Source organism: Balearica regulorum, chromosome 1, assembly GCF_011004875.1.
Source record: "Balearica regulorum gibbericeps isolate bBalReg1 chromosome 1, bBalReg1.pri, whole genome shotgun sequence".
Taxonomy (NCBI): Eukaryota; Metazoa; Chordata; class Aves; order Gruiformes; family Gruidae; genus Balearica; species Balearica regulorum.
The window spans coordinates 190,763,407-190,785,997 of record NC_046184.1 but is presented as its reverse complement, the minus strand read 5'-3'; the positions used below and the strand labels follow the sequence as shown (position 1 = coordinate 190,785,997).

The following is a 22,591-nucleotide window of genomic DNA, read 5'->3' as shown; positions in this document are numbered from 1 at the left end:
ACATCTTTTTGCACTTGTAAGTTATTAAATACTCATGCTATGTATTTGGAAAATGTTAACCTCCCCCCACATTCGTATGTCATATTTAGTCTCCTTTCCCAGTATTTAATTATCAAAATTATTTCATTTTTACTAATTTATTTGAAGAGCACCTCTGGAATTAATTCCATCATTAAGTACCAAACTCCTATGAAAAGCAATGTAATAGCAAAAATCAGGCTTCACTACATTTAAGATGTTAGGATTATATCATATCAACAGAGGGCAGTCTTTGATAACTATATATTTCTATATACACTTGGTGAGCAGTAAACTTCTGTTTGTCTTACACAGGAACTGTGAGTTGCCTAAGTTTCAATTAGGAATATAAACCTGTGATCCATCGCCAAAAGCAGAAGCCAGATGCCCTCAGAAAGGATTGCACTGAAAATAAGAATAGATTGGCATTCATTTTTAAATAAACAAATGTCTTAAAATATAGATTTATCCTGCTGAACCTCACAGATCATTTATTTCAGAAGACATATGCATCACCAGATTTCCATGAGCATGCTTTTATTTATTAATACTCTGTTAAATGGGTAGGTCTTCTTTGTCTTAAAGCTTTCTGTTTCAGTTTAGACTCAGAAATAAAGTGTAGTAATGTAGCACAGCTGCAAGCTTTCATGCAAGGATATATAGACTCATTTTTCCCTGGTTGAATACAAGTCACTTTATCCACAAAAAAAATTATTTTAAAAGATCAATGGACGTGACATTGGGCCCGGTTCTGATTTGTTACACTTCAGAGACAATTGGTAAGAAGACGCTTTGGATTTACAGCTATGTCATTAGATCAGAATTTAGCCAAGATTATTTTTCTTCAAGTATGATATGAACATGTGTTGACACAAGCCAACCAGTCAGCAAGTCAAGGAAAATCCTTTCAAAATTCTTATAAAGTCTATAATCTGCAGCACTTTTTAATTTATATTGTGCTGTGAAAAGAAAAAAAAAAAAAAAAAACACGTCTTGCACTTTGTACTTGGACTGTTGCACAAGAGCTCATTGACTTGTTTGACAAGACAATAACTGCTAAAAATAAAGAGGACTTCTGCTGTTTGTACATGGAGATTTACTACCTGATGATGGAGATAATAGAGATCAAAGAACCTACCCTGTTTCCACTGAATATAAAAAATTTCTGTATCAGAGATGGGTCAGTCCCATCCCTTCACTACTTTTCTCTTGATTTTTTTTTTCCAGTTAAGAAGCTAAATCTCTCAAAAATTTGTTGGAATGCCCTTCTCCATTCACCTAGAACACAGGCATTTCAGAAGCTATTCCTTCATCTACCAGGTTTCTCCAACTCTCTTTACCAATTGAAAAGAGATGTCACAGATATCTCTTGATAAACATCACAACAAATATTGGACTGATTTTAACAGAGAAGAGGTTGCTCTGTTACAAACATGGTTCAAAACACATCATCATTAAAGAGAAAGTATTTTATAGTTAGTTACATGTTTACCTGCTATCCCTAACAGTCTAAGAACATTAAAAACTGAAAAAAAAAAATAGTGCCCTTTTCATTAGATACCTTATGTTTTTTCTTCTGCTAGAACAACAACAACAACAAAAATAGATTGCATTTGTGATTTATTACCCTTTTTCACTAAGTCTCTCTCCACACACACACATACATATGCACATTCACATATGGTTTGAGTGGCAAACTCTGCAAAGGGGAGTTTATTTTGAAAACAGGAAAATTTTTCTCCCTTGAAGTGAATGTGAAGATTTCTACTCAACACTGCTCTGTAAAACTTCAATTTACTACAGCCTAAATTTGGAATCAAACTTAGTTAGATGGTACACATTTCTTTAACAAGTTAATCTATTCCTTCCCATGCAGGCAGACATGCCTTCAAGCCACTGTGATGTTACCTCAAATCTCTGTGCTGGGTCATTTGGTTTTGGTTAGGTTTGTATTTGTTGTTGTTATTCGGTTTTTGTATTTTAAATTTATGTATATATTTTAAAACAGAACCCAGGACTTGACACTAGACCATTATATCTGGGCAATTCCAGTCACTCCATCCTGAATATTGTCACCTCTGACAAAAAGAGATACTAACACCATGTTTGTGAAACTATGGGAGATCCTTGGTCCTGGGACTCAACATTTTTACTGAATTCTTTCTTTGAGGCTTAGAAATAAGACATTAACTTGCTGAAATTCAGGCCGAATGCCTCATAAGGATATAGAAATGGTATTAGTGTTGCTTAACTTAACAGATATCTATCTACTAGAATTACTAGCTCCTGCAGCAGCCAAGTCCATAATTCAGTATACACTTGTTTAACAAAATAGGTTCTTCTGTCAGTAATAGAATACAAAAGTATTTCACAAATTACAATAATCCAATGTTGTAGAACAGATGTCCACTGATATTGCCCTACCCCAAACCAAGCTGAATTATTTGTTGGAACAAATACTTATATATAAACGTGGGTGACTGTGCCCACACCTGAAATTCCAAATTCAAGTTTTCCATACAGAAAACAAGATCACATGCCATAATGCTGCTCCACCACTGAAGGATAACTTCAAAAATTATTTTAAAAGAAAGCATCACAAATTTACACAAGGTCATTTCCAAACAACCTCGGGTCGTCTTTGAATCTGCCCCTCCTTAGTATTTTTCGCTTTTCCATGGATCACATTTCATTAACGAGAAAGAATTTTAGCAGCTGCGAGACAAGATGAATAAAAAGTCAGAGCCTGCCGTTAGGAATTTTACAACGCAAACAACTCCTCCAAGCTCAGGCTCTTACCAATATGCTTTTAGCTGCAGACACAAGAGGGCAGAAACACTGTGAGGGTTTTATTCGCCCACTGCTGTGACTAGTCACCTCCAAGGAATGAAACTGGCTGTTAAGTGATGTGTTTTGCCCCGGAGATATTTATCCGTTTTCTTTCTGGCGCAAAGGCGGTGCCGGCGGGCAGCCCTCCACGCCGCCACCCAGCAGCCGCCCGCCGCTCCTGCGGCAGCCCCGGGGCGCTTTTCCTCGCGTGACCCGCCCCGGTTTCCCTCAGGCACCTTTCTCTGCCCCCGTCCCCCCGTTACCCCGGCCCGGCTCTCGGGCAGCCCCGCTCCTGCTGCCGACGGGAACCGGGCGGCCGTTACCGGCCGCCGCTGCCAGCTGCGCTCACCTGTCGTCCCGTACCCTGAGGGGAAGGGAAACCCCGAGCCCTCCCCGGACAGCCCCGCTCTAGCTCTGCCCCAGGGAGCCAGGATTTAATTAGGCGAGAGCGGGGAAGCTCAGTGCAGGGGACGCGGGGAGCGGCGGTGCGCTCCCGCTGCCTCCCAAGGCTGGCAGAGGTGCGCTCCTCCGCTCTGGGCAAGCGCCATCGCCCTCCACTCGACATGGGGGCTCCGGGCGGTGCGCGGCGCCTTTCCCGCGGTGGCAGGGTAATCCGTGCCACCCGCCTCTCGCCTCGTCCCCGTTCCCGCACGGCCAGGGCTCTGCCCGCCGCTTTCTGCGCGCCTCCTCCTCAACAACCTGTTGAGGAGCCGAGGGCGGGCGGGAGGGAGGGAGGGAGGGGCTGTTCCCCCTGTAGCTTGCAAGATTGGCAAACCGCTCTGTCCAATCGTGCCAGACGGCCTCGCCCCCCGCGGGTACCTATTGGTCGCTCGGAGGCGCAGGGCGGGGTTTCGCAGCTCGCGGGGCTCCCCTCCGGAGCGGGGCGCGCTCCCCTCAGAGCGCAGCGTGTGCGTGGGACGAGCGGGTACAGAGGGGCCGCGCCGGCGGCAGGACCGGGGCCGCGACTCGGCCCCTGCGGAGTGCAGACGCCGCTGCCGGGGACTCCCGGCGCTTCGCTCCGCCGGCAAGGACGATGCAAGCTCTCCCCGCCGCGCCGCGGCGGCTGCTGGCCGGCTTGCTGCTGGTGGCCGGCTGCGTCTGGGTGGGGGCGCCGGAGCCTCCGCCAGGCAGCGCCGCGGTCTCCTCACCGTGGGCGCCGGAGGCGGCCCCCGTCGTGGTGGCCAACCGCGGGCTGCAGGTGCCCCTGGGCCGCTCCGCCTGGCTGGACCCTACGCGGGACCTGGTGCTGCAGGTGCAGCCGGGTGACCGGTGCCACCTCACCGTGCTGGACGAGGACCCGCTGTGGCAGCGCCCCGGCCGCCTGAGCCCCAGGCGCTTCCCCTGCGACTTCGGGGCCCGCGAGGTGCAGTACACCCACCTGGGCGGCCGCAGCCCCGCGCGGGACCGCGTCCGTCTGCAGCTGCGCTACGACTCTCCGAGCCGCGCCCTGGTGCTGCCCCTGGTGCTGGAGGTGGAGGTGCTGTTCACCCAGCTGGAGATCGTCACCCGCAACCTGCCCCTCACCGTGGAGCGCCTGCGGGGTACCAGCAACCCGCTGGACGCCCGCAGCCTGGAGTTCGCCTTCGATCCGAGCCGGCAGCGCTGCCGGGTGGGCCTGCTGCCGCCGCTGGCCGGGCTGCCCCGCTACGGAGAGATCCTCAACTACCCTCCGGCGGCAGCGCCGGCGGCCGCGGGTGGGGAGGCGGCGGGGGACGGCCCGGTGCCCGCCTCGATGTGGGACTGCGAGGAGTTCCTGCGCCTGGGGCTGCGCTACCGGCACACGGCTGCCGGGAGCTCCCCCAACCGTGACCTGGTGCCGCTGGTGGCAGAGCTGCGGGAGGCGGCAGGCGGTGGGGCACTGCTGAAGCGCGAGTATTTCCAGGTGCTGGTGCGGATCCGGGCCGGGACTGAGAATGTGGCCCCCAAACCCAGCTTCTTGGCCATGCTCATGATGGAGGTGGACCAGTTTGTCCTCACCGCCCTCACGCCCGACATGCTGGCAGCTGAGGATGCCGAGTCACCACCAGACCTGCTGCTCTTCAACATCACCTCTCCCTTTGGCCCTGGCCAGGGCCACATGGTCAGCACAGATGACCGGAGCTTGCCTGTCTCCTCCTTCAGCCAGCGGGACGTGAGGGAGCTGCGCATCGCCTACCAGCCACCCACGGAGGACTCGGATCGGGAGCGGCTCTTTGAGCTCGAGCTGGAGGTGTTGGACCCAGAGGGTGCTGCCTCAGAGCCCTTCGCCTTTGTGATTGTGGTGAAGCCCATGAACACCCTGGCACCTGTGGTCACTCGCAACACTGGCCTCGTGCTCTATGAGGGGCAGTCACGGCCTCTCTCAGGCCCTGGTCCCAGCCCCAACCTGGTGATAAGTGATGAGGATGACCTTGAGCAGGTGCGAGTGACTGTGGTGGCAGGGCTGAGGCACGGCTACCTCACTCTGCTGGAGGACACCCCGGCACCTGCTGCCCCTCGTAAACACTTCACGGTGGCTGAGCTGGCAGCAGGTCGGGTCATATACCAGCATGATGGCAGCGAGTCTCCACTCAGTGACAACCTGGTGCTGAGGCTGGAAGATGGTGGCTCTCGCCACCGTGTTGAGTTCCTTTTCCCTATTACCCTGGTGCCCACTGATGACCAGCCACCCCTACTCAATGCTAACACAGGGCTCGCCATGGCTGAGGGTGAAACAGTGCCCATCACCACCCGTGCTCTTAGCGCCACTGACATTGACTCGCAGGATGCCATCCTGCTCTTCACAGTGGAGTCTGGCCCCAGTGCCGGGCAGCTCCTCCTCCGTCAAGCACAGCCACCTCCTGGCTGGGAAGAGGAGGAAGAAGATGAGGGCTTTTCTTGGAGGAGGGTGCCAGGCTTAGCAGGGAGCTCCCTAATCTATGAAAAACCAGTGAGAGAGTGGCTGCAGCAGGACATTGTGGAAGGGCGTCTTTATTACCACCACTTAGGGCCTCACAGCCCTGGCCCTGGGGTTTTGTTGGACCAATTTGTCTTTAGAGTCCAGGATGACAATGACCCACCAAACCGCTCTGGACCACAGACTTTTGTGATTCGGGTACATCCCGTAGACAGATTAGCCCCAGAGCTGCATAGTAGCAGCAGCTTGCACTTAATAGTTGCAGAACAGCAGGTGACTCCACTGCGGAGGAAGCACTTGTGTTACACAGATCAGGATTCAGGGGACCGTGACCTCCGCTACACGATAACCCAGCCCCCCACTGACACTGACACTAACCACCCTCCAGAGGTATATGGAGCCCAGCTTGGATCCCTCGTGCTGACTGAGGATCACTCTGTGGAAGTTACCCACTTCACCCAAGCCCAGATCAATCATCACAAGATATCATACCGTCCCCCACAGGAAGAACTGGGGGTGGCTCCTCATTTGGTTCAGTTTCAGTATCAAGTGCAGGATGCAGCTGGCAATGCAGCCGAAGGGACTTTCACCATCTACTTGCAGCCTGTGGATAACCAGCCTCCTGAAATCACTAATACTGGCTTCACTTTGCCTGAGGGAGGCAGCCATGTCCTTAGTCCAACTGAGCTGGATGCCAGTGACACGGACACCGAGCTTGGCCATCTCAGATTTATCCTGACCCAGGCTCCTCGGTATGGCCAGTTGCAGCTTTCTGGGTCCAATTTGATTCCCGGGGGTGTCTTTGGCCTGGAGGATATTAGACAAGGGAGGGTGGTGTATGTGCACAGTGGAGCTGAGACCAATAGTGATACCTGCAGGCTTGATGTGAGTGATGGGGTTCATTTTGTGCCCATCACACTGAAAATGAACGTGCACCCAGTTGACGATGAGGTTCCTACACTACGGTTGCCCCCAGGCACTCTTGGTTCCTACCTGGATGTGCTGGAGAATGGTGCTGCTGAAATCACTGCTAATGTGATTCAGGGCACGGATGAGGATACAGATGATTTAATGTTGACCTTCATTGTAGAGGATCCTCCTCAGCATGGGAACATCCTGGTCCAAGGGGTGCCTGCAGAGAGATTTTCCCAGAGAGATCTGCTGGATGGTGCTGTGGTATATGCTCACACGGGTGGTGAAATAGGCCTTCTGCCCAAAGAAGATACCTTCAACCTTACCTTGTCTGACCTGTCTGAGGAGTGGAGCGTCAGGGGCAATGTTGTTCAAGGAGTTTCAGTCTTGGTGACAATTCTTCCTGTTGACAGTCAAGTCCCAGAGATTTTTGTGGGGGAGCAGTTTATGGTAACGGAAGGTGACAAACGGGTCATTACTCTTGCTCACCTCAGGGCTGAAGATGTGGATACTCCCAGTGATGATATACTCTGCACCATTGTTGCTCAGCCCACATCTGGGTACGTAGAGAATATTTCTCCAGCCCCAGGATCTGAAAAATCCAGAGCAGGTATAGCTATAAGTGCTTTCACCTTGAAAGACCTCCGCCAAGGGCATATTTTTTATGTCCAAAGTATACATAAGGGTGTAGAGCCTGTTGAAGACAGGTTTGCTTTCCGCTGTTCTGATGGCATTAACTTTTCTCAAAGGCACTTTTTCCCCATTGTTATTATGCCGATCAATGATGAAGAGCCTGAAATCTTTATGCAAGAGTTTGTTGTGATGGAAGGCATGAGCCTGGTTATTGATACCCCTATCCTCAATGCAGTTGATGCAGACATCCCTGCTGATGAGTTAATGTTCACAGTCACCAGGCTTCCCAGGCATGGCCACATTGTGAACCAGCTGCTCAATGGAACTGTCCTAGTAGAGAGCTTCACCTTGGATCAGATAACAGAGAGTTCCAACATACTCTATGAACATGATGACTCTGAGACAAAGGAGGACAGTTTTGAGGTGAAACTCACAGATGGTAAACATACTGTTAGGAAAACAGTACTCATCATGGTTATTCCTGTAGATGATGAGACACCCAGAATGGCCATCAATGATGGTTTGGAGATTGAAATAGGGGAAACTAGAACTATTCATAACAGAATATTGAAGGCTACAGACCTGGATTCTGAAGATAAAACCTTGACATACATTATAAGATACGGGCCAGGACAAGGCCTCTTGCAGAGAATAAAGCCTTCAGGTGGAGTTGAGAATATCACCCTGGGGATGAACTTCACCCAAGATGAAGTGGACAGAAACTTAATTCAATATACACATTTTGGCCAAGAAGGAGTTCGTGATCTTATCAAGTTTGATGTGACAGATGGAATAAATCCTCTCATCGACCGCTACTTTTATGTGACAATAGGTAGCATTGATATTGTCTTCCCAGATGTAATCAGCAAAGGAGTTTCTTTGAAGGAAGGAGGGAAGGTAACCCTTACTACTGATTTGCTTAGCACCAGTGACCTGAATAGTCCAGATGAGAACTTAGTTTTCACTATTACGAGAGCACCTGTTCGTGGTCAGCTTGAATGCACAGATCAGCCTGGGGTACCCATCTCCACTTTTACTCAACTCCTATTAGCAGGCAATAAAGTTTATTACATTCACACTTCTGAAGATGAGGTGAAAATGGACAGCTTTGAGTTTGAGGTGACTGATGGCTATAACCCTGTATTTCGTACTTTCAGAATTTCTATCAGTGATGTGGACAATAAGAAACCTGTTGTCACAATCCATAACCTAGTGGTGAGTGAAAATGAATACAAACTGATAACCCCATTTGAACTGACTGCGGAAGACAGAGATACACCCGACACATTGCTAAAATTTATCATCACTCAAATACCAGTTCATGGTCAGATCATGTTCAATAACTCCAAACCAGTCACCACCTTCACTAAACAAGATCTGAATGAAAATCTAATCAGCTACAAACATGATGGCACAGAATCAGTTGAGGATAGCTTTTCTTTCACGGTTACGGATGGCACTCATACTGATTTCTATGTCTTCCCCAACACTGTGTTTGAAACAAGGAAACCTCAGACTATGAAGATTCGAATAATGGCTGTGGACAACAGTGTACCTCAAATTGTAATAAATAAGGGTGCTCAGACTCTCCGTATTCTGGCCACAGGTCACATTGGGTTTCTGATTACCAACAAGGTGCTCAAAGTGGAAGATAGGGACAGTTTACATGCTACTCTTAAGATCAGAATCACAGAGGGTCCACGGCATGGCTTCCTGATCCACCTGGGGAAAGGCAACCATAGCATCAGCCAGTTCACACAAGGTATTAGTCCCTGGTTTCTTTAGATCACTGAAAACATTCTTTTTCGTGCTAAACTCTATAATAACTGATGAGAGAAACTTTCCAAAAGTGAGCTTATTTATAATGGCTTTATTATTTTTTTAGTTCTGTGTATTATTTATTTTATCTGTGACAGCTTTAAACAGGAAAGGGGGTCTACTGGATAAACACTGAATAAAGGAGCATCTTTGCTTTGGAGAGGTTACAGTCCAAATAACTGTGATTTGGACTTTCTATCAGTGATAGAAATTTGGATAACAGAATTAGGCTGTGCATGGTTCCAGATCTTTAGAGGCTGTGTTCTTTAAACAGTTTTATTTAGAAAATTCTACGGGAGTGGCCAAGCTATTATTAACTAATGGTCATACCATGGCTAGGGTATCAGTTGCTATACAGCCTGAGCGCACTTGACTGTAAAAACAAAACCATTTCCCATACAGGGGGAAATAATATATTATGAGTGCATTTGTTGCCTTAATTATACAAATCTTAACCACAAAGTGTTTGTGGTAAATTAAAAGGTAATGTAAGTGTTTTAAAATTATGTCAGTGGTATTTACTTTTTACATGGAACTAAAATATTAGGTGGTATAAATAGGACAAAACCCACATGTGCCGTATGTTCTGAAATAAAGCCTCTACACAAGGCTATGAAGTAACTTTAATTGAAAGGGAAGGATTAGCTGTTCTCCAGGGAATTTTCCATGTTACTTTGCAGTGAGTTAATAGCTGTTTAATTAAAAATGAAATGAGTTTTTTTGGAGTGTCCTGCAGCTGTGGAGTAAGCAGACAGCACAACTGCATGGTGACTCAAAATTAAAGGAGCCCAGACAGGCTGGGCTGCAGAGATGGTAAGGCTAGTGATGAATACTTGTAGTTGGCTGTATTTCATTTCACAGAGCCCATACTGGTATGTATCCCATGTTACAGTCTTGGCTGTAGTGATGTTCTTGACAGATATACCAAATCTTGCAAACAGTCCTGATGAATGTTTGAATGGCTGGGATGCCCTACATTTTGCAGTGTTAGTGCAAAAAAGAGGATGAGGAGGGACCAAACCATGTCTAAGCTTTGGGAAAAAACACATCTCCTTAAATGTAAGGATTCAGTAGTGAACTGCAAGTTATTAAGAGTATTGTCAGAATAAGTGAGAAATGGAAGAGAACAGGAGTGAGCAAATAAGAAGATTATAACTTTTTTAGTGGGTTTTCTCTTACATTGGAGAATGTAGAATTTCTGAGTGGATGTTCCTTGAAAGCAGACCACTGCATAGCACAGTGACATCCCATTTTTCGATGAGGGAGGGCACTCAGGATAGGTACATATTCCGTTCTCTTTCGTGCCATGTGGCCAGGCATACATTTGTCAGATGACCAAAATGCAGTTGTTACTTGGCTTTCAATTGGCAGAGAAGGCACAGGGATTGTTTAGCAATCAATCAGCCTTATGCATGAGATTGCTTTTCAGTATCTGCTCACAAAACTTTATCAAGTGCTAGGAAGGAAATTAGCCTAGCTTGCAAGATGAGCTAAAAGCCTCCAGTCAAAATGCGGTTGTGCAGAATGTAGTATATCCAGGAGATTTGTTGTATATTTTGGTCAGGAACAATCAGTGTGGGGCTTTCTAATTAGTACACATCAAATACTTCTGCCACAAGTACAGTAGGTAATCTTTTGTTCGTGAGGCTCATAGAGTTAATTGGGATTGCTCAAATGGGGTATTAGAGAGTGGAAGAATTAACTTCTTGATAAAAGGTCCTCAAATTCTGCAAATAGTTGGTGCTTTTTATTCTTTTCTATTTAACTGTTAAGATAATCTGAAAGAGAGAGATGGACAAATGAAAGTAACTCAATAAAATATTCTTAAAATACATTAAGCAGTTCCTAAGTTTATTCAAGTACTGTTACTTCATGTTACACCTGAAAGTAGCACTTTTAATTCATTATTATTTCTTTATGCTTTATATTTACAATTTGGTGATAGTAAATGCAGAGAAAACTTAAAGAAAAACACTTGCCACATGGTAATTTCCAGTCTTGTGCTGGCTTAGGACAAAAATACATACAAGTAATATTGTGTATGCATTATTGTATTGCACTTGTCTCTGCAAGTCAGGGCTGGAATTTGTTCATAGTAGATATTAATCAAGATTAGATAATTTGTTTAAAAGTGGGGAAAGTCTATTAAGGAACTGTCAAATCTTTCACATTTAAAGAAGTTTAGTGGTTTATAACAAGTAGTTAGTTGATGTTTGGATAGTGTTTTGAATGTACAAAGTGTGACGGACTGCTGAGCGCTGTTCTGGGAGTCCCCGGTCCCACGTGGGTTTGTAAGGGCCAAGTCACATCCCTCGGCTCTGCAGGTGTGCTGAGGAGCCAGGAAGAAGGGGAAGGAATAGTGAAGAATAAGGATCTGCCTGGAAATAATATAGCTTGGTTGATGTCTCAGCACTAGTGATCGCTCAGGTCTAGTGGAGATAATTTTTTTTTTTAATAGAAGGTTATGTTGAATAGATTTCAATATTATGTTGGATAATTCCAATATCACATTAATGTTTAGCAGGCACTGCAGTTATACAGTAATGAATTTTGCTTACAACTAGGCAGGTTTTAATATAACTAGCGTAACCTAATCAACTGTGAAACGAAAGTGTAGAATTGCTCAAGTGACTCTGAACATGTTCTTAATGAACAGAAAACAGGTCATTCCTTTGCAATTCTTTTGACAAAATTAAGATGTTTGGGTGACAAGTGGCTTTTTTTGATGAGGTGATCCTGGTCCTGCAAACACTGGCTCAAGTGCTTATCTTTATATGTGTTGGAACCATGGATTTTGATAAGGCTACCTACATGGGCAGAGTTGAGTACTTGAGTAAGTGTTTGCAAGATGAAAAATTTATTTGCTCCACTGACATGAAGAGGTATTTGTTTGTGTCCTTTTTACAGCCCCATGAATTTTTGATCTTTAACTTTCAAACATTTATGGAAGAGATTCTTCAGTGACATATATTTGCTGATAATGTTCTTAACTTGTTTGCCCTAGAAGACGTCTGGCTACTTTTGGAACTGAGGATTTTGAGGAGCTCTAGCAAAAGTGCTTTTAGCTTCTTTTTACTAATGTATATACCCTAACATGTGAGGAGAACTTGGGTGGTACTTGAACTCCACTTCAATGCTTCAATTTTTTAAAAAGAAATTATCATCAGACATGGATGTATACCTGTAGCAGTCTTTCAAAGAAAGTGACAAAAAATAGTTTTTTGTGTATTACATGTTTCTCATCTCTGCTCAAGAAAACCAGAAAACACAATATTAATAAATATTTATCTTTTACATATTTTCTTTATTGCAATTGATGATTCAAAATTGTGCATTGATTTTTTTTCTTATTGAAGTCTTGTCTGTCTACTTTAATTGCACCTGTTTGGGTTCTTAAAACACTGTGTTTCATCACTATATATGACAGTTCATATAGATTATATGCCATATCCTTTGAAAACATGCTGATAGGAAGGATGTTCTGGTGGAAAGGGGCATTTTTGTGGGGATCTAAAGAGATTGAGATCTCTCTACTGCAGAATGTGTAGAGATATCTTATCTTTGAGGTAGACCACATGCCAGAAGTAATCTAGTTCTAGAGGTGGTGGGGGACGTTGTGCAGACTAGTACATCTTGCCTCTTGAATGGAGGGTAGAATTTAACATAGAAAATACCCTGTGTTCTTCTCCTATTTCAGCCATGGATTTTCTGACCTCTGCAGTACTTCTCAGGATGAAGAATGACAGAATCAGTATCTTAGTGGAGATGTGTATCTCTGTTTAAGAAAATGCACCACTAAAAATATGAAATAGTTCTGATGGCTGAGCTCATGTTACTGTATTTCCTGTCAGTTCTTTTTGTAAATACATCTTAAAAGAAAGAGGGCACTGGGGAGGGGGAAGTAAAGGGAGGGAGAATGAATGGTGTCTGTTCAAAGCTGTTCATACTGAAATTTCTGACCTCTCTCTGTTGAAGCTAAACTATTTAATAAGTGTCAAGTTTTTCTATAAAAACAGTTTCCTACCTTCAGCATTTAAAATAAATTCTATTTTTTCCTGACTCTTCCCAGCTGATATTGATGATATGAAGATATGCTATATTTTACGAGGGGGTGACAATGCCACCAGTGACGTTTTCCATTTCATAGTTGAAGACAGTGGTGAGTACTCATAAGATCTGTGCTTTTGTTATTCTTGAAAGAGAAAGAGTTTAAGTATGCTTTGGGAATTTAAGAACACTTAATTTAACTGAGGGAAGTACATGTTACCTCCTGGAATATTATTTTTGTTATAACTTTCCCATATTGTAGACTATTTCTGGTGATTACAGAGAGAGGTGTCAATAAAATGGTAACTGCATCTAATAAAAAAACACCCAACCTACTCTAGCAAGAAAGTGAAATTATCTAAGTCTACTCAGATACCTGGGCTTTCTGCAGTTTTGCCTTTGTATTCCCTGTCCAGGCTCTTTACACATAAATTCTCATAAGCCTTTTATCTTGAGAAACTTTCTAAATTCCAATTTACAGTTACGGTTGCCTACCTCTTTAAAGCTTCCAGCTATAAGACTATTCATATGGATGTATTGTCTCTGATGTACATGTTGCGTAGCATTCAAGTTCTGATTCTACCAACTTAACATAACAGAAACCTCAATGGCTTGTCAAAGATCTTTGTCAAGTTACTGATGTGAATTCTCCTGACTAATATTATTTTGTAGAATTGTGGAGGATGCAGAAGGAAAGAATGAAAACAAATTGGGAATACTGGCATATACTTGATGAAAAAATATGTAATTGGGGTTTTTTTGTTTGGTTTTAAAGAATAAAGAAAGACAGTTTAAGAGGTAAACAAAACACATTAACAGGCCTATTTTTTTCCATCCAAAGTCTCTACTTAATGTGGATATTCCTAAATGTAGATATTCCTTTGTATGGTAACAGGTGGCTAGATTATGTTACTAATACCTTTTTTAATATGTGATATATAGCACTATGAGTAATTGGCAATGAATTTTATTAGTTGATTTAATAACATACTTAGAAAAAATGCTTAAAGTTAGCTTATTTTCAGCTCATGCGTATTCAGCTTGTGTTACTGCTTCACAAGAAGCATGGCCAATTAACAGTGTTAAAATCAGTGAGCAGGGATTCGTCCTGTCTGTCACAGATTGAACAGTTTTGTCACCATTTACCATTGCTGGGAGTGGGATATTAGAGCATGTTCTCCTGTCCATTGTGCTGGACAAGCACCGAAGAGACAGTACCTCTAGAGACTTTTGAAAATGTCTTTGCAAATCTTTGCTACATCAGAAAACAAGTAGTGAGATAAAAGTTTGTAATGCTTGACTTATTTTCCTTAAATGTTTTCTTTTAACTGAGATACAGGTTAGAGAAATTTAAAGCTAAGTAAAGATAATGGAGCACAGGGTGCTATATTTTCGTAGTAATTCCATCATTTTCCTATGACAGGTGTCACCACATGATGACATTGTTCATGATTTTCAAGTTGTTCTTCTAGTAGGTGAACAAATACTCAGACTAGAGATGTTTCAAGTTTTCATGTGATGGGAGCAATTAAAGCTATTAAAGCTGAAGAAAGTTTGCTCTTGGTGAACTGATTAATATCAGTTCTTAAAACTGAGTTGCTCCTTGAGAATCCAACATTTGTGAGACTTCTTTCCATGCTGTTTGAATGCTTTCTAGTGGCAAATGTGTAGTTAAAGCAAATTGCACTTAATATATTCTGAATCTACACCAAGAATTTTTCTTTCATTGGAAAGCTGACCTGCCACATCTGCTTCTACTTGGCAGAGTTGTAACAGCCTGTCAGTTGTAACAGCATGCTATTTTTCATAATACAAAGAATCATTATGATAACAAGGTGCTTGCTGATTTTTTAGAGCCTTTGGAACTTGTGACAACATTATCATCTTGCAGACTACTTAGCTAGATGGTAAGATGGTCTTTGCTTTCCTGAGGATATTTGTTGACACAGTGAAAAATGAGCTGTGTTGCATTTCAGAGTATTTCTGATTTTCTGCTTGACTGAAGAGGGTAAAACTTCATTGAAAAGGGCTGAATTTGTGATCAAAACATTAATATTTGTCTGTCTGAAATAAATTTATTAGCAGTGTCTTTAGAATCTGTAATGGGGGTAAAAAATCCAGCAATTTAATCCGTCGATATTTCCGTCCTCTTCAGAAAGACATCAAAGCCAGTGTTTTCCAGCTCAGGTATATTTTGGCAGAATTTCAGTGGTACCAAGACTATTGTTGTAGTGCTTTTGATTTTAAGCCAGATCATTCTAAGAGACTACACACAAGATCTGAGTGAAAGATGCAACACAGACTACCTACTATCCACAGTAGAATGGCACATGTCAGACTTCTGTCTCCTGTATCAGGAATTTTGTAGTAGTAACAAGTTTGTGATGGCTACCATACAGCACCTAATGCTGTAAATGAAGTAAGTGGGACTTCACTTAAGCTGAATTGTGCCATTGTCCATAAGTGATCCAGTTGAAATCAAGAGGGGTTTCAAAATGTGATTCAATGAATGAATGTGTTCATATTATTCAGCTAATATTATTTTGAATAATTAAAAAGAAAAAAAAAAACAAACCACAAAACCAGGCATATCTTGCAACCCAAGTATTTTATATCTTCCAGTCCTCCATACCTCAGCAAGAGGTACCTACAATACCAGTCCCTGTTCTCTTCAAATAACATGAATTAGAAAGTTGATTTTGCCCCATACCTCTAGTGTTGCCTGTAAAATACTTTTCTATGTGTCTTGGAATATTTGTTCATGGCCTGTGAACTGCACATAGGAGAAGAAGAGCGTGACTTTCTCTAGCTCCATCTTTTGATGGTTGATCTGTCCCACTTGTTATACCGTGACTTATGCGAACAAATGCAGAAGCTCTTTTGTCAGCCTCTTAAATGCTGATAGTCTGATTGGGACCCGAGTCTGTTATCTCAGGCAATTGCCTGGAAGCCAAGTACCAGGAGTCATCAAACTGCTCCAGTGTGAATTTTGTTGTGGATCTGGAATTTTGTTTATCCTCTTACATGTGGCTAGCATTTATTGTAAGCAAGTTAGGGCAACAGCAGACTAGGCGGGTAAGTGAGGGGAAAAGAGCCAAGTCAGCGCTTGCCAGCTCTTGGCCCCTTGCCTGCTCTGTTTCTCACAGCAGGAGTAAGGTGAGTGCCATGCTGCGTACCAAATCGTGACCTAGGGTCTGACAGCATGAAATATGGTACTGGGACAAACTTGTTTACTTACTGGCCAAGGGAGAAAGCTGCAGTCTAGACAAATGGAGAGTAGCGCAGGGATTATGACTGTCTCATGATAACTTTCTGAGTATAACTAAAGAGAACAGAAGTGGGCTCAATATGAAAAGAAAGGAAGGCTATTTAAGAATAAAAGGAAAGCAAGCCCCTAGGACTGTCATTCACAAGCAAGAGTATAGGCCTGCTGTATTCAAACCAAAATTAGAGGTTCACCAGAGAGAACTGGTTGAGGTATTAAGCTCTGAAAGAGTCTTATTGTCAGCATCAATTACCTACATATGTATGGCCGTAGTGCTTTTCTGGCTTTAAATGGCATGTTTCACAAGTGTAATTAAAAAGTTAAATAAATTGAATACAATTCAGTTATTTATCAGCACTAATATTTTTAAAGGTAGAAAAGTTTTTAATTCTTCATGTTTAGGGATTTAGCTTCAAGGTGATCTGCTATAAAGTGGGTGAGCCCTTGCATTTCTGTTAGAACAAGAAGACACTGTAGTATATTGGATGCTGCTGAGTTAGCTGTGTGACGTTTTGGAAGAAACTACTGTCTTTCGTATTAACAATTTGCCTTCTGTTTTGTTTTGAATTTTGATCATAAAATGATCATGTGGAGACCTGTCGATACTGAAAAAGTGTTATGAGTCCATTTTAGCAAAACCTTGAAGTATGGATTTTTGTTTTTCACAAAGGTTGCAAAATAGTCTCAGTTGAATCTCTTTTCTCAGAAATGGCTTCCACATTCCATTAATATGGTGGAGAAAAAGCTCTTCTTAGCAAGTGCAAGCATGTGACAGTAGTGAATCCTCATGTTTAAATTATGAAATTCTTAATTCAACAATGCTACCAGAAGGTAGGGAAAACAGGATTTTTTTTTCCTGTGGGGAGGTGAGAAAACTGGAAACCTGGACAGATAGCTGAACTCCTGGATGTATTTGTGGTATGAAGATTTGCACACTATTGAAAGACTCACTAGACTGAAGAAAAAGACTCAGCCGAAAATGCTTGAGCCTTTTAATTAGTGAAAAACAGACTCTCAGAGTAACTCAAATCTGATAAACTTAATGAGAAACTGTGGTGTCTGCAGCAACTTCATATTACTGAAAGCTCAAGGAAACTGGATATATATGGCACTGCCAAATATATGCATAGAGTTGGTGCTTCAGCTATGCAAAATGGCACTAATCCGTATGAAATGAAAATTGACACAGAAATTAGGTACAGTGTGTTCAGCTCTTGTGCCTTTTTCAGAAAACTGCATGCTACGATTTCATGCTACTTCCTTTACAAGTTGTATGAGGCATTTTTACTCCTTACATGAGAAACTAACATGAAGAATGCAGTTAAAACTGAAGTCCTTCCCTTTATGCCTTTGCTTGTCTGGTTTTTTTTTACATCACTGCAGTAAGTCATAATAATTAAATAAAATTATGGATCTAAATGCCCACCTATACAATCTATAGAAGATATTCTCTCATGAAATGCTCAGTTTCAAATAATGTGAAACTGGTTGAACTGGTTTAAGGCAAATTTTTGGCCAGATTCTGCTGATTAATAAAACAAACATACCCCATAGCTGGCACTAATCTCAAACCCCAGCTCAGACTCCGTACCTCCAGAAGCAGTGTCAGAGTCAAATATGTTCCCTTGCCCAGCAGTGAGTATTGGGACTTGGGTAGCAGTACTACAGCAGTACTCTGAATGCCAATTAAAGAGCAGAGCGTCTCTGTAAACTACTACTGTTGTCTTAATTTTTGCTTCGCATAAGAAAAATTCCTTATTCTATTTAGGTGGTGTGGATAACCCTGAAATATTCGAGTTCAGACCGTGTAAAGTGAGTGAAGGAATGTTCATCTCTTCTAAATAGTGATCTGTCCCAAAAATTTTTTAACATATGACCTGCTTATTGCTTGGCTAGTGCCATCATCACAGTAGTCTGCCTTGCTTGCTCCTCCTTCTCCCCTGTCTGTCTTCTGAAGCTTGGGGAACCATCAACCAGGATTGCAGCACCCATGGAAGAAATTAATGTTATGTATGTGCCTCAGGGTTTTTTTTCATGCAAGAGGCTGGTGCCATACTAACAATGTTTTGCATTACAGAGTTAGTTCCATTAAATTTTCCTGTTTTGAGGAAAAAAATGAGATAATGCTGATTTGGGCCTGAAGCATTCTAAAAAAAAAGAAAAGATTGTGCAAGGGGGAAATCCATTTCCTCTTCAGCCTTAATTTGAACCATAATTTGTCCCTCCCTTCCCTAACTCCCTTCTCTGCTCAGTGCTTAAGTGGAGTCCTGCAAACTGTTTCTTTAGGACTGCTAAGCGGTATCTTGCAGTACAGTGCCTCAAGGGTAGAATGGTCTCAAAGGGGAAGTAATGACAGATTCTCATGGCTGTTTTAGGAATGTGAGGATAACTAGGGAGGGAAAGAAACAAGAATTTTTTTATTTCAGGCTCTTTGGGCAGCTTTTCTGACTTAAAGCCAAAGCACTGCAAAGCCAAGGCTCATTGAAACTGGTGATTTACATCATTAACTAAATCTCATTTAAACTTTTCATTACAGATCCCTAAATGCCTTAGTAAAGCACTGCATTTTCCTGTACTAACATTTGGTTAAATCCTCATTGAAGCAAGAATTTTTCAAAAACAATTCCCTATGTTAGACTTTAGACCTAATTTCTGGGAAAACTTAGACTTTTACCAAATATGTTTATGCAAGAAATTATGTTAATTAAACAAGCACTGTTCTACTGCTTAGAGAAAACGTCCATTAAGTTTGTGAAATACAATTATTTCATCTGTCATCCTTCATTTTACTAAATAAAAAAAATACATTTTTAGGAATTTCACCATTGTGGTATGCTTTATTAATTTGTGAGTGAATAATATTAGACTCCTGAGTATAATCATTAAACTAAACCAGTTGTCAGTGCTGCTTTGCAAAGCTGTAACACTGATATGTTTTCCTGGGTGAGCTATAATAATAATGTAGGAACAGAAATTTTGGATTCAATATCTGACAGTTCTTAAAGCAGCAGACTGGTAAAATATCATTTGGAATTATTTGCAGCATCCTTGCTTGACCTCACATGTGGCATTTGGGCACACTAGTCTTGGCAAGAAACATCATCTACATTTATCTTTGGCTTAAAAATGAGGTCATCATGTGTTGGCCGTACGTTTGCCATCATTTGCCAAGTACTGTATTGGATTCTTGTCTGTTGCCAGGCTTGTTGGTGCTGTTTTAGTATACTTTAGGTTGGTGCCCAAGCAATTTTCCACATGTCACACTTCTTACTGTAAGTATTACCAAAGGATTTAAATAGTAGTTTGACACTACAGTTTATAAAAAAAACCAACCCAAACAAACAACAAAAAAACCCCCTTCAAAATAAACCTTTCTATAAGTAAAATATTTAGTTCATGGGGGCGTCATTATGAATGTGGCTGCAAGGTCACAGCAAAATTAGTATCTGTTAAAGTATACAGGAGTATAGATACGTGTTTTGTGCAGAGATAATTATATGGGGCATATAGAAAGTCTAGTACAGCTCTTCCTAATCTCAGTGGAAAGATTTTCATTGTCTGCTGTACCAGTTATATTGGTTTCTTTGTATTGACGTTTTAGACTGACTGCTAGAAATGATTGCATTTTCCGTTTCGAACTTAAGCATCCAAATATATATCCTCCAAATATATACATAGAAAAGAAGGTCTGCTTTATCCGGATAAAACAAAATGTTTTTTTGGAGAGGAAAAAAGGTAGTTGTTTGGTTTAGGAAGATAATTTTTGTTTGTTTTTTATTATTTGTGTTCAAATGGTAGTTTCAGCCAAAAGCAAAGCTTTCCTCTGCTCCCCATCCTGGATTATTTGTCATTTTTTACAAAAGCAAAGCAGTGTAACTGGAGGGGTGGCTTTAGGTACTGTTCTGGATTAGGAAAGGAGAGGCAATTGTGTTTTGAATTGCCTTTTGTGCAGAAGTTAGGGCACTTTATCCAAATGTGGAAGACTTGGATGCAATTCCTTCCTTCATTTCAGAGGCCTTGAACTTTTGCTCCCCATATGCACCCTCACTTATATTCTGGCCAGTTTTTTATTCATTTTCTGTTTGCCTCCTGTGTATATTAATTCTTAAATACTTTTTTGAACATAGCCTGGACTCTGATGTTCCACTCTCCCAACTGTTACCACAGAGCCAACAAATCCTCATTTTCTGTGTGTGCTCCTCCCCTCTTTTTCCCCTCTATATTTCTCCTTCTCTGCTAATACCTGCTATGTTCCACAGAATAAAAAGGCTTGAACAGACCGATTAGGAGCTGTGCATTCGAGAATAATCTTTAGGCTGGTGGTTTAGATCAGGGTTTAAGGTGGGGAGATTTTGGTTCCAGTTCTCTTTGAACTCAGGGCCAATAGTCTTGTCTTCCATGTAGAGTGAGCATCCCAGCTGCTGGATTGGTTGGATAGGAGGGAAATCTCTCCACACCATCACCTGGTGATAAATAATTTTCTAGTTTTAAGGTGAGATAACTTCCTGAAAAATCACACTTTTCAAGAACAATGTATTTGCAACAAAATTGACCAGCTCAGCTCTTGAAGCTGAATCCTGCTTGCTTTACTGAGCTGAATAGTGCCATTGATTTAATTTGACCTGGTCCCGTGGGAGGCAAGGAAGATAATGCTCGAGATAGCACTATGAGTACTTAGCAGGCTTTTTACTTAAAAAAAATCCACAATTTAGCTTTTATATTCTTATGATACATAATAAGGCCCAGCTAGCAGCAAAAGAAGCATTACAATGAACACTAAAATTAGGTCAAAATGCAAGAATTAAAAGGATTAAGGAGACACACTAGGCTTAAGTGGAAGAATTGAGAACTCTCAGGAGTAACACTGATTGCCAGTGACATGAGAACCTGTAGAAAGACACTAATTCCTAAAGTGAGCTATAATAAGCCTGTGAAATGATATTGGTTGTTGGTTGCAAATATTTTTGATTCAGACAGACTAAAGAGGTCCAGAGAAGAATGAAATGAGAGAAGGGACACTGGCTGCCATTGAGGAACCCTGCTCACCAGCAGCTCAGCTTGTTTGATTTCCCAACCTGTTTTGCACTGAGGGGTTCTAAATAGCCCTCAGGATGAGTTTAATATTTTTCGCTCCACTTGCCTGTTAACAGTGTAGAGTCCCTGTAGTTCCCATAAAGATTCATTTGATCAGTAGATGAAATGTTTCAGGGAAGTTTCTTGATTTCTTTAAAAATTAGGTTACTATTTGTACAAGAGGGATAAACACATCTGAAAAAAACTGCAGATATGTGACAGTTTTCCACCGAGAAAAGTTAGTGAGTCTTAACCTATGGAAATACACTAAGAATCAAGTTAAATTAAAAATGGGAGAAAAGGTAATGAAGGCATATATTTTCATCAATTTTTTTGCAATTTGTGCATCTTAACTTACAACATTCTCGCTATTGTAAGAAACACTCCTCATAGCAGTATAACCATGTATCAGCAAACATGTAGATTTTATTGCCTATTCAAGATCTTAAATAACATTGTATAGTTAACTTACATTTCCCAAATGGTTGATGTGGGCTGGCAGGCATTGGGAATGTGCCGAAATTGAAACTACATAGCTGTTGAGTGATGGGGAATTAGAAGCCTGCTTGAAGAAAAGGGATCCAATATCCCCAGGTAGCCTTTCTAGTACCAAACAGTTATGATGAAGAGCAGCCATAGCAAAAGAGTTTAGATGTGTGCTGGTTTAGCATCACTTCAGCAGCACAGGGGAGCTAGTTCAAGGCAATGAACTTTCTTTGGAGTTTTCCTGTGGAAGTTAGAACTCTCTTACTCTTAAAAAGTGCAGTGTACTTGGAGATATCTCTTTTGACCTAGTCTTGCAAAACACAACACGTATAAGATTGCGCAGGCTGAAAAGCAAGTCTGCTGGAAAAGAGTTACAAGAATTGGTATATTAATTTATTCTGTTTGCATTGCTAAATCTTACAATATAAGGACCATTCTTGCCTTATCAGCCTCTGTGTACTTTCTGGGAAAAGGAAGACATTAGTTTTATTTCATAAGCCCAAACTTTGTTTGGATGATGTTCAAATTTTCTCTGAACTTGTATGACCTGTTCTTTATAATTGGCATTGAAGAATTTAAGAAAAGGAAATTAAGAGCCAGGAATAATACAACCAGAGTAAAAATCCTGTTAGAGT

General features: G+C 42.0%; 1 protein-coding gene across 1 annotated transcript in view; it reads left to right on the top strand.

The window, feature by feature from the left end:
- Positions 1-3,767: 3,767 nt before the first annotated feature.
- Positions 3,768-22,591, top strand: part of FREM2 (FRAS1 related extracellular matrix 2) — a 145,356-nt gene continuing 126,532 nt past the window's right edge. Inside the window, exons 1-2 of the mRNA XM_075741941.1 lie at positions 3,768-9,029; positions 13,155-13,244. Of these exons, the coding sequence (XP_075598056.1) occupies positions 3,881-9,029; positions 13,155-13,244 (5,239 nt within the window). The 5' untranslated portion in view covers positions 3,768-3,880. The remainder of the gene's footprint in view (positions 9,030-13,154; positions 13,245-22,591) is intronic.